Source organism: Schistocerca gregaria, chromosome 7 (genome assembly GCF_023897955.1).
Source record: "Schistocerca gregaria isolate iqSchGreg1 chromosome 7, iqSchGreg1.2, whole genome shotgun sequence".
NCBI classification, from domain to species: domain Eukaryota; kingdom Metazoa; phylum Arthropoda; class Insecta; order Orthoptera; family Acrididae; genus Schistocerca; species Schistocerca gregaria.
In genome coordinates this window covers 200,000,069-200,018,246 of record NC_064926.1, presented here as the reverse complement: position 1 = coordinate 200,018,246, position 18,178 = coordinate 200,000,069, and the positions used below count along the sequence as shown (strand labels likewise).

The following is an 18,178-nucleotide window of genomic DNA, read 5'->3' as shown; positions in this document are numbered from 1 at the left end:
TACTGCTGCAGCAGTTTGACAAGCACAATAGTGAAACTCATGTTGATGTCATGGCTACCAAATTTGCTTGATCTGAACCCAGTGGAACACATGTGTGACACAATGGGGTGCCAGCTCCACATCCACAAACCACTGGCTTGTAATTTGTGGGAATTGTGACTTGTGCTTATAAATCTACCACACCCCTCAGAAATCTACCAATGAATTTTAGAATCAATGCCACACAAAATAGCTGCTACACTGTGTTCCATAGGTGTTAAGTAGGTGGTGATAACATTTTGGCTCATCAATTATGTTGTTGCTGTTGGTGTTGTAAGCATCAGTCTAAACACAGGTCTGATGAGCTCTCCACATTAGCCTATTCTGTGCAATTCTCTTTATCTCTGGGTAATACTGCAACCTACGACTATGTTGACCCGCTTTCTGCCGCCAAGACGTAGCCTTCCTCTACCATATGCACCCCTTCAAAAAACCTTCATCTACTGCCCCTCGATACCTCAGAACCATCCACCTATCCCCTCCTTAAGTCAAGTAGTGCAATAAAGCTCTTTTCACTCCAAATCAATTCAGTTCTTCTTCACTAATTGCTTAATCTAGTCATCTAATTTTTGGCATTCTTCTATAATATCACATTTCAAAAGCTTATATTCTTTTCTGATCTTTACTTGTGTTAATATTTTACTTCCCTACATGGTTATACACCAAAAATATACTTTCAGGAAAAAAAAGACTTCTTAGCTCTTAAATTTATATCAGAATTTAGTATACTTTTCTTTTTCATCAGTTTGCAAAACCAAAAGCTTACATACAAATTTCAGTATGAATTGCACAAATCTTTGCACTTGGTTGAGTTCCTAGCACATCCTCTCTTTTACCTAACACTAGATCATGTTCATATTCTTTCCTGTGCTGTCATTTTTCTTCAAATCTTTACTTGGAATGTCCTCAATGTATCACTTCATTTAATTTTATCCTTTTCCACACTTTTCTTAACTTTGCTATTTTATGACTACAGACTTAAATGTAAAATCAGGATGCTTGTAACCATTGGTTTATTTTGGCCTTCATCAAGATGGACCGTGGAAAAGATGACCTAATTTGCAACCAACAAGAGAAACGAAATCTCTGCTTTATAGTTTGTGTTGATTGTTGGCAACATTAATTCTGAGGAGTTGCAGGTGGTTTTGCGATGTTTGGTCTCTCACGTTGCTACAACGCACACAAATGGAGAAAAACAGTAATATACACAAATGGTAATACAGTGGAATTCTGAATTACATTGTTCGAATGTTTTGGCTTACTGTGGAGTTTGACAAAAGTTCTCTTACATTACTGTAAAAACAGAAAAAAAACTCCAAATTCTTTAGATAATACTTTAATATTACAGAATTTTCTCCTACAATGTGAACTGAATTATATTTAAAAATAATCAAACTGTTAAACAAAAAAGAAACAGTGAAGTTAACAGAACATTTAGTTGTGCATCCAGTACTACTATCGCAGTCATCTTATAGTAACCATTAAAGATATACAGATATATACATTTATCACTAATATCTCATTAGTAATTACAATAAAGTCCAGTAATAACGAAGTGTACAATGACTGTGTTAAGTAACAACTGCAACATTATATACACTTAATTACAATTAACAAAAGTCTTAACTATCTGTCTGTTTTCTTTCATTACACCATATCAGTGGTGTATAGGTACATCACAGTTGTGCTATCAAAAGGACCTCAAACACGTTTTCACATATCAAAAACAAAATAAATATTCCAAAATAATGACTGCAAAATAATCTACACTCTTACACTATAAATTCAATGTATAATGAGTAACAAATAAAGTAATCATCTAAACAATGTATTCTGCAGTGTAATAAAATAGAAAACAAACATTAATATCACAGAGATGAGATTATCATTAAGGCCGGGACTAGAGTAAAGTTTAAACTTGAAGAATCACTTGCAGAAGAAACCAGCTTTCATATACAAAAGAGCAGCAAACAAAGTTCATGTTTATATTAACGATGAAATTTTAAAGAATTTCTGAAAGGGGACAAAAAGAAGAGTTGGCAAGAGCATGCAGAAGGATAGCTGCAAAATTAAGATCTATGTTAAGTCAGAACCTTAAGGTAAACATCAGAGGATGTAACAATCTTCAGAATTTCTGCAAAATAGGTGGCAATAATTGCTGTTTTATTAGTATTGCTCTATTGTAAAAGTAAATAAACTTTGTAGGATTAGTTACATGTCAACTGAACACACAGATGAGTTGACAATAAATTTCGGGTTATCTTGACAAAGGTAGAATTATCTTAGAAAAATCCTGGACTGAAATACAGTACTTTTTGAAGATATAAGGGGAAATTGCCAATAAGGGCCAAATACCTTATGTAAATTTTCCATGGATTTGCCGTCACTTCTGATCCTCCACATGAATACTCTAATGATAACCCTCTCTAATGATAACTCTATCAATAAAATGTGTTAATTCTTTGCATGTTGCTATGACAAGCACATGTCTCTACTAGCAGTTCTGCTATAGCACCCTCTTCATACCAGCTCAGTGACAAACATAAAAATCTTATAAGCAGAATTGTTACATCACCTGTTGACAAACCAAAACAGAGCAATACCTCTAGTTTTTTTAAAAAAAAAAAAAAAAAAGCCTCAGTGTGTACTAGAGGTGTCTGTAACTTCCTGTTATTTTCTCTGTGACATACGAAATAACCCCCAAAAAGTTCTTTGCTGTACTCAGTTTATATAATAGGAGCAAATACATTTGATTGCCTCTGAATTTTCTTTAAGAGCACAAAATGAGCTGACCCTATGTTATGGCTTATGGAAATGTCTGAAAACTATATGCAACAAACAGTCAATAAGTAACACTGAACCTCTGATAAAGGATAGATACAATGCAGCAGTGTGATGCATTAAATGAGGCTAATTTGAGTATACAGAAGTACATTATAATTTCACAATATGGGACAGTCCTTGTACATTTTGGCACAATATAGAGCTGTATGAAACCAGCCCTTACACTGAAGAACACAATGACATTACTTCATGCTACTGGCCAATTGTTTTGTTAGCAAACTACCATCAGAAAAATGTGGTTTGGTGAAGTGGTGGAAGTCGTTCTGTAGAGAATTAGCCACATCTGAGGCTAGAAGATGAAACACTGTGTTCACAACATATGGAAGGGAATACATTGCGAGTGAAAGGAATGAAACCAAAAACCCTGTATGTGTAAGAATTGCTAACAAAAGTATGAAGGAAAGTAAGAAGGAAGTAATAAGTCTTGACTGAACAATTATGTTTGGAGATTAGGGTAAGCCATATACAATCTATTCTGAATCTGCAACTGGCTTACAACAATTAATGTTGGCTACCTGAAAATAAGATTACCAATGGCTCCAAAATTTCTTACCATTGACGGTAACTACTGCACAAACTATTAGATGAATAATGAACAAAATGTTTGCATGACACAAACAAAATTATTTTGAGATATTCTAGGAAAATCTGAATCTTATTTGTGTAGAATCCCGCACTGGTTAGAATGGCAGACTCTCATATGTTAAATCCACTGGCCGAAACCCATTTACAGGCAGGTGAAGAAACGGACAACATGCCACACTGCATAATCATCAGAGCATAACAACAACAAAAGAAATCTCTTTTACATATTATAGTAAAATTGTAACTGTTAGTACATTCAGGGTTTCACAGCACCTGTGAATTGCCTGCACAACTAAGAATTAAAAATGGAGGCTAAAAAACTGTAGTAAAATCATATATGGACAGTTCTACAAATCACCAAACACTGGTGCATTATTTTGATGATTCTATTTTTTTAAAATTGCATAGTTATTTTTGTAATGTTTAAAAATCATTTGCAGTTTACTCATGGTTGCGTTTAGAGAAGAAATTTTGGTATCAAAAATTTGGATACAGATGACCATGCTGTCTATAGTGGAATATTCTTGCTGGAAGATTTTTTTTTAAGTTAGTATTGGTAGCTTTAAATAGTACATCAACCACAAGGGGACAAACTGAAACATGTCAACAAATCATTAATTGAGTAACTAACACTAATATGGACATTGCAATTTCTCAGCAAAATTGGGCGTGTGTTACCATAATCAGAAATTCTGTTGTTAATAACTCAAAAGGCAACATTCCTTATTAAACATGATCACTTTACGATCACTACAGATCCAATACAGAGCATCCAGTCCAATAAAACTCAACATTTAAGCAAATACAAAATTGGCATTGTTTGGAATATAAAACACAGCAAGAATCATCTTCCTTTTTGTGATATCTGTAATGGCAGAAGTATAAGCTACTGTTTTTTTCACCATTTCATGCGAAACCTGTTTCTATAAATTGGAACAATGAGTCACCAACAAAAACGAAAAACAAAATACAAGCAGTATGGTTACTTTAAATACAATTTGGTTATTAATAATGATAAATAGGACTGTGTAATTAAAGAGCATAAGCTGATAATGGATCAGACTCACAGAAATTGAGGAACACTCAGGACAGTGTTCATTAACATATTCAGACCTTCGAGTTACAAAAAAAATGCATACAGCCAAAGAGTGTAGTCTGTTAACATGAGGGTACATGGATGACTGTTCATAAAATCAGCTACCTGAATACCACCTGATCTTCAGGAAATCACAAACCAAAATCTGTTCTCTAGAATGTGCTAGGCTCTTAGCACTCTCCTCCTGGTTACTTACAGTAATTTGTACTACTACTGAGTCCGTCAATGTTTCTTCCATCTCCCTTCATTATTCATCTGAACATGCACATTCTTTCTGTTCTTGCCATTGCCTTCTTTATCACTTTCTTCTTCTAGTCTCTTGTATGTTAACTTCATTCTCAGCATTCACATAGATTTAATTGTCAATCTGAAAATAATGTGCTGATCTCCATTGTTTAATTTCTGTTGTATGGTAACTCTTCTGATGCTGCATTACATTCTACCAGTTGTCATTTTTTATTTCCTCTTTTTGGTTCCAAATGTTTAAGACTGTACACAATTTCCATCTTTCTCTACACTAATACACATTGTGTCACTAATTAACATTTTTCATTTATAAATTGACAGTTACATTAAAAACAAAAGTGTGACTGATGTTTGAGGTTGGTGGGAGATGATGTTATTGTAAAACAAAAATCACCACAGGTAGTTTAAAGGTTATGGATGTATATTTTGGAGAGAGAGAGAGAGAGAGAGAGAGAGAGAGAGAGAGAGAGAGAGAGAGAGAGAATGAGGGGAAAGCTGATATCTGCAAACTTCTTATTAAAGGTTCTGGTGTTATTCTACTCATTTGCAAGTATACATTAGATTGAAGGAAAGTTCAAATTGTATGCTTGACAGGCAAACTGCACTGTCCCATACACTTACTCTAAGCTTCAACTCAATACCACCATCTCTCTTTCCTTTGAGACTTTCTAGACTCTCATATGATTTTGTGTGACTAGTGCCTCAGGGAGAAAGGATACAGAGGATACAATGAGGAGTTAGGCACCTCCACAACCTTAGGGTTTTTACTGTTCATGACGTATATGCTTTGTTAACAGCCATCGCATAACAACCCTGAGACCATGGAAAAAAAATTTGAATATATCTTGGTACAAGTACTGGCATGGTCCATAATTTTGACTGATCACGTAATTGAACAGTTTGGTTCTTCAAATGTCAACAGACATTAAAAAGACAAACTAAAACTCTTAAATCGGTGAAAATGATGGGTTAACACTATTTCTAACATAAAAATAACAGAAAAAATTAATGTCAATGTACTCACAGCCAAGTGCATTAATTGTTGCCTATGCATTTATGTAGTCCTCTTTTAAAAAAGATTCTTTACAACTGGTATAGGAACATATTACTCAATATAAACAAATTACGCAAAATTTTTACAGTCATTATGAGAGAAAACTTTAAATTGTAATTCAACATCTGGAAAGTAGACACAAACTTCATAACCACATCTGCCATAGGTACATATGTATTCTCTTTAAATAGAACCCTATTTTGGTCATACTAAAAGAGACTGTGATTACTCGTCTCCGGCACCCTGTTCTGGGTGGTATTACTTGTTTCCTGCTTATAATGCTTGTCTGGTACAACATAGCAAAATTTCAAGAAAGTATTTTTAAGTCCATGTTCTTATTCTTATTCTTACATGACAAACATCTATATTATCCACTGCAATGGGAAACAATCAACAGAGTGAAGATTTCAGGGGCTTCGAATTTTTCACAAACATCTCTCCATTTGAATCTACACAAAACAATGCCTCAAAGCAAAACTAAAGTGAATCAGATGGCAGCAACAAGTGTTTTATGGTAAACAAATCAGCAGTATATGATGAAGCTGAGTGGAATTTCTTTCCTGATGATAAGAACTGAGGATGAAAGATTACATAGGAGATTCTGTCAACTTTAATTTTTGATCAAAGTTTTCACATTGAACAGGGGTTTCAGTTGATTATTGCTATAAAGTAATTTTGAAGATGACTAACTAATACATATATATTGTAAGGAAAGATCTGACAGAATGTAAATAATACATAATAATAAATAATTACATGGGTAGCGCAGAGTATTTCTGTTGAAGACAACTGTCTACAGCAGGTTATGCAAAACTGCTCACCAAGAGGCAGTACATATGGTTGGTAACATGATGGGTTGCTGTGTCAACATGCTATTCAATAAGTAGCTTGAATCCTATAATTTCAACACTGTGGAGAAAACTGTATCATTATATTCATGCTTATCTTACACACTTTGCTTTTCAGTTCCGTAATTGATGAATAAATATGTTTAACTATTCTGTGAGGTTGATTAATGTACAGGCACAGTATCATTTTTCTAGCTTGCTGTCTGTTTCAGCTTGGAGTAAGAGAAGATATTTAGCCTTGTCTCTGCATTTAAGCAGTTGTTCCTTCTGCACTTCACACATGATTGGAATAGGAGGGAAGCCTTTGTGTGGTAGCATGCTAAGTATCCTTTACCTTAAACTTTACAGTCTTTGCAGAATATGTATGTATTGTCGATCTCTTAGATACCATCAGCTATGGTATTTAAATTCCCCAATTTTTAATGGCCTTGGGCATTAGTAAGTGTTTTCTGGGATATATGTTAGAATTTTTAATTACTGATTTTGTCCCTGGTAAGGGGTTCCAGATATATAGAATACACCACACAAATATAGCTTGAAACTATGTCATATCAATCATGCAAGTTCTACCAAATGCTGATGCTGAAGAGCACATTGTCAACATTTCCTCCCTGACAGATGTAATGAGGCTTGGTGTCAAAATAAATGTTCCATACAGAGTAGAAATGATGAAAAATTCACTGACATATCTTTGAAGGTATGGTGTTGGTTGTGCAATGGAAGGATAAATGAGATGTACATTTATTGTCAAAGGGTATAAGGCATCATTCAGAGGAAACGGTTAAAGCATGATGCAATTCTACTAAAGTCATTTCAAATAACATACATAATTCACACAAGAAAGAGGAGGAGGCCTGGAACACTGGACGGCGCTGAAAATAGCTGAAATTATCAGCAAATTAAGAAAGAGGCAAAGGACAAAATCAGATGAAATACAGGGAGATGACATCTGAGATCAACATCTGAAATATAATGTGCTTCAGTATGCAACAGGAAAGTGGACATGGAACCTACTTATGAGCACAACAAATTCAGTTTTTGCAGAGTTTATAACACAAAAGAAACATACACTTAGATAAAAAAAAAAAGAACACAAGTCATTTGTATGAATTGAAAAAAAATTCTTATACAACAAACAAAATTTGGTCCTCAAAGGTCCATGTCAAGACAGCAATCTCTCTTTCAAAGAAAAAGGCACTGTTCACAGAGAATACATCTCAAAAGGGAAAATTATTTTTAGGGTATACAAACAAGTTAAATCAGCACATTTGAATTTTGTAAGCAAGGCTTTGTATCACAGAATCAGGTGACTGCTGTCCATTACACAATACTTTTTCCAGCAAAAAAGCCATTGTTGGTAACTGAATTTTGGCTCACCCACATTATCTCTAGGTTTAACTTCTGCTAACTATAGCAACTTGTGAAGTCAAAGCTAAATTTTAATGTGAAATTTTATATCTATTTCTTTTTCAAGTTTTAGTTACTGACAAAGTGGATCATACAGTAAGCAAATAGAGGATGTATATACAAACATTTAGAACTGTTTGATTAAGATGCTGATATATGAGCAAAGGAGCGGAATATGTTGAAAATGAAAACCGTGTGCCAGACAGACATGCCTCCAGATACTTGTCTTCCACAGGCAACACAGCCATCTGAGCAAGCAATTTGTAATTACTCGAAGTTCCAAACTTTCTGTGCCTCTACCTCATTTTTACAAACCCCAACATGAGTGTGTTGCATACTGGTTTCCCAAGTTGAAAACCTTGTTTGAAGTGCTATTTCTTAAACAAAATTTTCACTCTTTAGTATATGTGCAGGAACATTTAGGTGGGGTTTGCAGAAATGTGGAGAATATACTGGCTGAATGAAGCTTTCACCCTGTCTATGAGCCATGTTTGGATAATAGATCTGTATTTTGAGTTCTGATTTGGTGCTCAATTTTAATCTGCCAAAATTGTTATTTTATTCTTATTCAACTATTTCACACAGATACGGCAAAATACTACAAACATACTGCATGGCTTAGTACATTTACACTGAGATAAACTTTAACCCTGTTTATGTAATAAAACCAATAATATATTGACTCAGTTTGACACACTGTCAAGAAATGTAACTTAATTGAAGCAATAAAAACTATTTATCAAGTTAGATAAAAAATTAAATGACTTCTTAATATATAACTACAATGTAAAAGAAAGATAGGAATTGTTATTAACAGATTGTCAGGTACTCAGAACATATAAATGAGACTAATTTTGACAGAAACCATTTTACTGAATTTCTAGAAATGGAAGACAAACATACATTTTTCTAAATGTACACTGACATCAGTCTATGGCTTATCTTTAAAAATTATGACTGATAAAAATGTACTGCTTGCAAGAGGATGCACTTCCAAGAGCTGCAGAATGTTATGCAGTGCAACAAGGCAGTTCTGCTCAAATTACAGTCATTTTATTAAATTGAAATGTGTGTCACTAATTAGACACATTAAATATCTCACTTTGTACACAGGTCTCCTACATACATTAATTTATCAACTGGTAACCGTATGAATTTGTTTTTAATTAATAAGTGTAAAAAACATATGCAGCGCTACAATAGAATAAAGAACTAAAATAATTGTTCAGTATAAATAGTAGCGTAGAGGCAAGTAAATAAAAGACAGACTAAAGAGAAATTGTGAGAGAATTGCTTTTGATAGTTGTAACAAACTGATTAAATAAGGATTCACCAAAAATTTTCAAATAAACAGATTCAAATAAGAAATAACTATAATTTGTTATTAATATTTCACGCATAAAAATTCAAAGAATATGCTACAACTACTAAACAATTTGCAGAAGTAACTTAATGACTGATGGCCCACTAATCAATAGTGATATAATAAAAAACTTTGATATATACTTATTACAAAGATACTGATATTACATTTAACAACAATTAAAAAATTAAGGCAAGGCATGGAAAAAATGGAAGCTGACAAGAAATGTGATTTCATGTTCTAGATTCTGTTGACACTAAGCACAGTTAAAACTTAACTTATGCCCAGGTTTTATTATACTTCACCAACAAAACCAACTTACTGGGTCAATGAAAGGGAAAGCATGCCATATGAGTAGAATACATGAACATCACAGAGACATAAATGGAAGAAATGCTCAGCAAGGAGGAGAGGAACAATAGTACATTACACCACAAACATCTACTGGAGGAAATAGAACAACAAATGTTGAATCATTCTGGAGAAGATAAGCAGTAATTTCTTCTCTTGCCTGAAGTGAAGAACTATTTATAACCATACTGTAAAAGAAGGCTATTCTCCATGAAGCAGTTAACTAGTATCTCCAACCTTATCTGGCTTTCACATTATAATTAGTGGGCATGACAAAAAATATGCTAGGGAATAAGATTTATTACAACTGGTTGACTGAATGTTTCCAAGAACTACTCTATTTGAACTACAACACTGACAGGAAAGCATACAAACACAAAGAAGAACAACAATCAGAACAAAGAAATTTTTGTAAGTTCATGGCTTACAAAAATCAAAATTAAATATTTAAGTAAAACATTCACCTTTATCAGTTCCACTACCAGTCACACTGGTATTCAGAAAATATAATATGTTGCAGATACCCTAATTTTACCTTCTGATGAATCACCTAGAAAAAACTATATGTGATTACTTTTAAGCGGCATTTTTATGCCATGCTATATCATGGATGAATTGAGAATGCTCAATAATTGTATCACACTGTGACAATTCCTTTACAGCAATACCTCACACCTGTACAGATATGATAGGGAGAAATTCAACACAACTTAAAAACTTTCTTAGATATTGGTTCTTTTACAGACAGACAGACATTCCTAACATCTAAGTCATGCTTTTTGTAGAATTTATTTCATGCTGAAACAGAACCAACAGTACTCATATCCAAACTAACAAAACTAGCAACTATATTCCAGAACAGCAGGAACTCTGTGGATTACACATAAAAACTGCAAACTTTGCAGAGATCCACTTACCCTAAAAACAATCACATTGTCTCCATCACATTCCACAAAATCCTGAAAGTGACACACAAATATCCATCATGTGGAAAACCACCAATATATGCACCATGTTTAGCAAAATGCATAGTGTTAAATTTAAAGATCTTTTCATCAAACACCATTCATGTCTTTCATTTAGCTAACAATGAACACATTCGAACACAATGTCCCATTAGCTGTATAGTAAACAAATTATTTGTTGTTTTCTCCATTTTCTGAGCACTTTATGTACAACTGCTGGCAGTGGAATTAGCACACATAGCCCTTGGATGTATTTACAATAAAACAATAATTTGTGCATAGCTGCTTTTTAAGACTCTATACGGATGAAACAATGCTGCTGTGAAAGCATGTCTCGAGACAAAATAAACACAATTTTCCATTACTGGACAGCAGTCAACACATTAAATACACATTTGTAATATATTTGTACAAAAGCAAAAATCCACAAATAGCAAGCACAAAATGACAACAGTTCACTTTCAAATGAGTTGTGTAAAATATAGCTGTAAATATCCTCCTGCAGGGGAGTGCAAGCAGTTCTAGACACACAGTCTAATGTACTATGTACAGAAGTTACTGTTTCCCTGTTTCTGTGAACCACTGGCTGCTGTCAGCAAGTGTCATCATCTTCACATACATCAAGGAAAACATCAAATGCTTCACGGTTGCAATTGCCATCGGAATTGAAGACGTATTTATGGAACGTGCCATCCAAGCACACAGCTGAAACATTTAGTAGTGAGCATCATTAACATCACAAAACAGCAAATAAACACTAAAGCTCTGATTAATACTGCATACAATTGCAAGAAAAAAAAGTTTGTTCTGTCTGTTTAACTTTTTACATCTACTAAACAGCCCGGACTGTGTTTAAGGAATGTGTGTCAGTTATCAAATTCTTCCCCTGAGCTTCAAATATTCTAGTATGTTCAACATTTTATGAAGTTCAAAAGCAATCATTACACTTCCAGTTAAAAGGGTCATTCTTAAAACACAATCACAGAAAAAAGACTGAGCAATACAGGGAAACTACTTGATGAGCGTGTAAGCCTACAAAGCACATCATGGGAGAAAAAGTGGCTAGCATTTGCAGTAATACATTTGTAAGAAGCCAGTACCAGTCTTCTCCCACGTCACTAGTTTCGGCGCCATGGTCAGAAAAGGCATTTTCAAAGTTAAAACATATCTTGTTATGTCATTCGAGTGTGCTATTAAAAATAAATGTTGCTGGAAGGGGGCTGGAGTGGCAGGATGGGGGAGACATGAGAGGCTGGTTGTGTGTAGGAGGATCCAGCCATGAAAAGGGAACTGTGGGGAGGGGGGACCAGAAATAGAGCTTGAATAGTGACCATTCTCAAGTGGCATTACAAAATATATCCTACAATAAAACTGGTTTTTTTTCAGTTTTGGTTTATATTCAGTTTATTTGTTTCGACCAAGAATACATCAAACACTTGTGCTGAGAGATGTTAAGAGAATCTTCTATTAGTAACCACAAGATACTTAGTATAATAGCTTTCTACAACTGTTTCATTTAGATTAATATTAGCCACATAATGTACGAACTTAGCAGTATGTTTAGAACATTGCTCTAAAACTATGGTAACAACTCTGTTGTAAGCACACTGGACAAAAACTTAGTCATCATCAGGTGACATCACGTAAAAATCATGTGACTCTTAACACTGCTCCTAGTCTTGATAATGGCCTCAGTTCAAAGAGGGTAGTATTTCTTCAGGTACACCTTGTCAAGCCAAGCCCATTGGTGATTAAGATCTCATAGGCCTATCAAACTGTGTGGGTACTATGTGCTGCATTTGACCTGCTTTTCTAATTAATCCCAGACATTTGCTACAGGATTTAGCAGGGTGTGATGGGGTGCCAGAGTATTCATCGAACTAGGGACATGTGCACACAGCTCTGTGATGATGGCTGCTGTCATCTTGCAAGGTAAGATTATTCACAGCATATTCATCACAAAGATGTAGAATATTGAAATAAATATCCTGGTTCATGTTCACAGTAATCTGATTGAATGAATGGCCCACTTTATGGTATGACAGCCACAGTTTCCATGCCGTTTTGTCAATTAAGAATGTGCAGCTTTGTGCGCTCCTGCAAGTGGCAGCCTATTGCAAGGTAGCCAACTCTGTATGTCTACCGAATCCAGTTCCCATCACAATGTTCACTCAGAAACTGGTCAAGACAGACACGCATTCACTGAGGTGTTGATTCCTGTCAGGTTTGAAACCAAGGTGTGACACTCTTCTCTGGTCCCTGTCGGTTATGATCTTTTTACGACCACTGCTGAGTGAGCAGGTACACCATTCCTCACAGGAATGTTGGAAAGTACACCTTGATTCACCAGCAAATTGGGCACCTCCATTTATGGTGTAATTATGTTCAAATACTATTACTGTTTTTGCCATGCTATCACATATCAAAATCAACCCGTCTTACTGTGCTGATCGCACACAACTGACTAGCACATTCGTCTCACTTCACAGCAATGACTTACGTCTGGAGTGAACAGTCACAGACTATCTAGGACCAGTTCTAAATCATCCACAGTTCCCAAAAGAGACCAGGGTGCTTTTTTTAAAGTGAGAGGGAGACTAATATTTTGTCCAGTGAGCTGACTATGAAAATGTTCCGCAAAATTAAAACACTAAAGTCACTTACAATACTTGCTAGGTGAATAGTGAACACTATGCTTGTTTTATATTGTAAATAGGAACTAAGTACGAGGTATGTTCAGAAAGTACATGTAGTCATGTACTAGATCTTCTTCTTTTAAGAAAAAGTGTGTCTAACACAAAATTACAGGATGTTGATACACTTGTCGACTATTTTTTCACAAGATCACTGTCCTCTCCTATGCATGTCCTGAGTCGTGGCACAAACATCTTTATGCCCTCCTCAAAGTACTCTCCCACCTGCTCCTATCCCACTTCAGAGCCTCTTTCTGCACCTGCTCATTGGTTGAAAATTTAGCTCCACTTGTGTGCGCCTTAAGGGAGGAGAAAAGATAATGATTTGATGGCAGCAAGTTACAGAAATAAGGCAGGTTGTTCAAAGCTTTAGTGCTCCGTACAAGATTATTCAACATCTGCGATGCAGGAGCGCAACTGTACGGCACACCACAGAAATCTCAAGACGCTAGCACCGCAGAGGCCTCTACTCTCGGATGTGCACGCAGCCTCTCTGTAGCGCACTCTACCGGCTGGCCGATGGCTTACAGAGTCAGGCACAGCCAGCCTCATGCTCAGTCGTACATTGACATTCAGTCTATGCGCCTCAGACTAGTAGTGCAGCCACTCCGTGGCAAGTGTTTCCCTGCACCAGTATTCTTGAAGCAATAAAGGGTTGTGTTTGTTGTTATCTGTGTGTTCTTTCAGTTAAAACACACTGGCAATGAGTAGGGTTGTTTTTCTCACAATTTGTTGTATGGCTGCTTTTTGCATTTTGTTGTGACATTTTTCTTGTTGTGACATGGAAGCTCTGCTTAAAATGTTGGGGCAACAACAGACCAAACTCCGTACGGTCACACGACAGGCTGTGCCGCCATTGCCCTCCCGTCTTTGTCTCCAGCTATGTTTACTCCTCTGCTTCCATCGTATGATGAGGCAATGGAAGATTGGGAAGCGCACGAACAACACTTACAGTAACAATTCCACACCTTCCACATTACGGATGATAGGTATGTTGTGCATTGTTTTTGTAATGGATTTCTCCCATCTTGTATCAGGTATTGCGGCAGTTGCCGCATTTCAAGTACCTTCTTCATTTTCTTTTGACAATTTATGCTTATTTTTATGTTCCTACAATTGCCACCACATGCGCATCATGGCTGCTAGTGTTAAATTCTACCAATGCAAGAAACAGGCCCATCAGTCTAATCGTGCATGGGACACAGCTCTCCACAGCTTTAGTCACAATTGCCGTATTCTCATGTCCAAGTCAAAAGAGTTGTACGTCGGATGTCATGATGTCATGGTTCGTGAAGTCATCATCAGCTCCACCCCATTTAAGGAAGTCTGATAATGGGCACCCTTCCCTTGACCAGGTGTTGTCATCCATTGCCCAGTCGTATGAGGTCTTGCATTCTGCTAGTCGATAGCTGTAAGCATGGTGTGTTGTCACTGTGGTGCAGGGTGGTCTGGCTGCATCCATGCACCACCTAAACTGTATTCCAGCTGCTGCCTCCTGATAGCATTGTGATGGTGGGTGGTGGTGATGATAATAATGATGATTTGTGGGGCACTGAACATCAAGGTCATCAATACCGTACAAGTTCCCAATCTTTCCATTTCTAGTCTCACCACTTCCAGAATGATGATGAGGACAACACAAACACCCAGTCCTCAGGCGGAGAAAATCCCCAACTCTAGTCTTCTGCTACCAAGTCCACACAAAACTGGACTGACTGCTTGTCTCTCATCTATGGTTCCCAGTCCACTCCTCTAGATCATATCCCACACTCCTTGCTATCATTGTGAAACCCTCTGGCAAACCGTGATTTTGTGGTGATTTTAAAGTCATCGTGAATTCGTGGTCCATGATTGACATATACCTACTGCCAAATTCGGAAGAGCAGGGGATTAGTTCTTCTCCAAACTCAACCTTTACAAATCATACCACTAGTCACCATTGGATGAGGAGTCAAACTGTATCAAGGTTCTTAATACACCTTTCAGCCTGTATCAATACCAATGGTCAATGTTTGACATGGCAAGTGCCCCCGCAATTTTTCAACACTATCTGGAACAGGTCATATCCACTATTCCACCCTGTTTCAACTTCTTGGACGACACTGCCATTACCAGACATAATATGAGCGACCACCTGCACAATCTCTGGGCTCTTTTTGAAAATCTTTAGGCTGTGGGTCTGCATTGCAATCTACGGAAGTCTAAAGTTCTCCAACCCTCTCTTGAGTATCTGCGCCACACCATATCACAGCAGGGTGTCCAGCCCTTGGTGAATCTGGTCAAGGCCATTATGGACCTGTCACATCCCTTGTTGTTGTACAAAACTGCCAATTACCATTGGTGTCAATTGTTGCATACCTTCTCTACCTCCTCCTCCACAAGGGTTCTTCCTTTGCTTGGTCTCCAGCATGCAACTAGGCCTTTTCCATGCTGGTTAGGTTAGGTTAGGAAGGAGCACCCCAGGTTGGAACCATGTCTAGCTACTTTTGATCCTAACAAACCACTAGTTTTGGGTATGGAAACCTCACAGTCCTTGCCAATAGGAATGCAGACAACTCAGAGCAGCCACTAGCTTTTGTATCCAAAACTCTCAGTCCAGCACAAGCTCACTACTCGCAGGTTGAGGAGGCGGCTCTGGCCATTGGGTATGCACTCATCAAATTTCACACATTCTTGTATGGCACCAAATTTGAACTCATTACAGACCACAAGCCTTTTGTTTCATTATTCAGTCCATCTGTCTGGATCCCCAATAAAGTAGCCCACAGGTTGCAGCAGTGGGCCTCATTCCTCTCCAAATAGCACTGCAACATCAATTTTTGCCCTATGGGGCACCATGCCAACTTAGGCATCTTATTCAGACTGCCCCCGTCGGTCCGGACCACGAATTTGATCGAGAGGAGCGCATGTTTTGTCATTTGGGTGTTGCCTCTCACCAAGTGATCACTAGCACCCAGGTCACCAAGGCCGCAACACCTGACCCTGCCCTGAAGCAGGTTATCCACCTCACCCAGAAGGTTTGGTTGCATTGTCCTCTGGGCCACACATCTGGTCTGCTTCATTACTAATTTGTCTTGCATCATCATCTCTCAGTCTTTGAGGGGCTCCTCCTCTTCTCCATGGATGACACAGCTCCCAGGGTGATCACTCTCAGGAGTTTGTGGTGGAAGGTCTTAAAGCTGTGGCATGAGGGCACTGGAGTGTTTCCTATTGACTCACACATATGTGTACAGGCCAGGCATTGACTGGGAGCTGGAGTATTTAGTTACTGTGAGTCCCCAGTGTGCTAGTCAATGGTTTACAAGGCTTCATTTTCCCCGCACCCTCCATCAACCAAGCCCTGGAAATGCGCTCATGTGGATTTTGCAAGTATATTTCTGACTGTGTTCTGGCTGATTGTCATTGACATGTTCTCCATACATGGTTCAATGTTCTTCACTAGTACTATATTTACTATTCTGTCTCTTTCTTATTTTTTCTGTTGAAGATCTCATGGCTACTCCCATTTCGATAATGGACTTCAGTTCCTGTCCCATGCATATCATGATTTCTGCATGCAATCAGGCATTCACCATTTTCACTACCCTCCCTTCCACCTCCAATCTAACAGGGAAGCTGACTGCATGGTTCACACCTTCAAGACCAGATGAAGAAGTACCTGCAGGACTTTACTGCTGAGGAGGCATTACTGTTTTTTCTGATGACCTACTGGACGACTGCTATTGGTTCCCGTACCCCTGCCGAGGTTTTCCACAGGTGCCAACTGTGGACGCTGCTCCATCTCCTCCATCTGGATTCTTGCCCATCATTGTGTTCATCTGTGCCACACTTTCCGACAGGTAGGGCAGTCTGGGCTCGTGGTTTTGGTCGGCACCCCTGCTGGTTACTGGCGACCTCTGCGTCCAGGTGGGCACCCACCCACCCATTCCTGCCACACCACCGCCTTCACCAGTGTGTTGGTTGCTGGTTGGTGTCTATTCAATAGCGTTCGAGCCTCAGTTTCCACCTGTGTGAGTTCCATCCGATGAGCCTTCAACAACACAGCCACTGTCAGCAGCTCCAGTGCCCCTCCAGCTGGTAGACACGCCTCCTGCCAGTTCGATGTATCTTGTGGTGGAGTCACTTCCAACTCCCTGTCACCACTGGATGCGGCTATGAATCCTGGCTCGGAATGCCTGTTACCAGTCCCGTCAGCTCATACTCCCACAGGGGGGCATCTGGGCATTCCTCGAGTCCAGTTGCACCCATATTCCAAGTTCTCTACTGACTGGGAATTGCTATTCCATCTCGCCTGTGGGGCCTTCATGGACACGGGTACCATCTCCAATCGTGGCCATCCATTCCTTGCCCAGGAATAAGCAAATGCCCCACCCCCAAGTGGGGGAGGAGCGCAATGACCCATGTCAGATTCCACACCAGTGATTTGGTCACACAGCTGTACAGCATGCCACAGAAATTGCAAGATGCTAGCCCTGGCAGAGCCCTTTACTCTCAGATGTGCATGCAGCCTCTCCACAGTGCACTCTACCGGCCGACTGACAGCTTACACTGTGAGTCCAAGCCAGCTTCACTCTCAGTCGTATGCTGAAATCCAGCCTAAGTATGTCAGACCAGTAAAGCACCCACTTCATGGCACAGTAATCACAAGGTAAAGAAACACACACTGTTACCTTGCAGTGCAAGCACA

At 38.1% G+C, this 18,178-nt stretch overlaps 1 protein-coding gene across 1 annotated transcript in view; it reads right to left on the bottom strand.

The window, feature by feature from the left end:
- Window positions 1-2,660: 2,660 nt before the first annotated feature.
- The window catches only part of LOC126281169 (WD repeat domain phosphoinositide-interacting protein 4-like), a 39,295-nt gene continuing 23,777 nt past the window's right edge, over window positions 2,661-18,178 (bottom strand). The window contains exon 8 of the mRNA XM_049979848.1: window positions 2,661-11,503. Within this exon, the coding sequence (XP_049835805.1) occupies window positions 11,391-11,503 (113 nt within the window). The 3' untranslated portion in view covers window positions 2,661-11,390. The remainder of the gene's footprint in view (window positions 11,504-18,178) is intronic.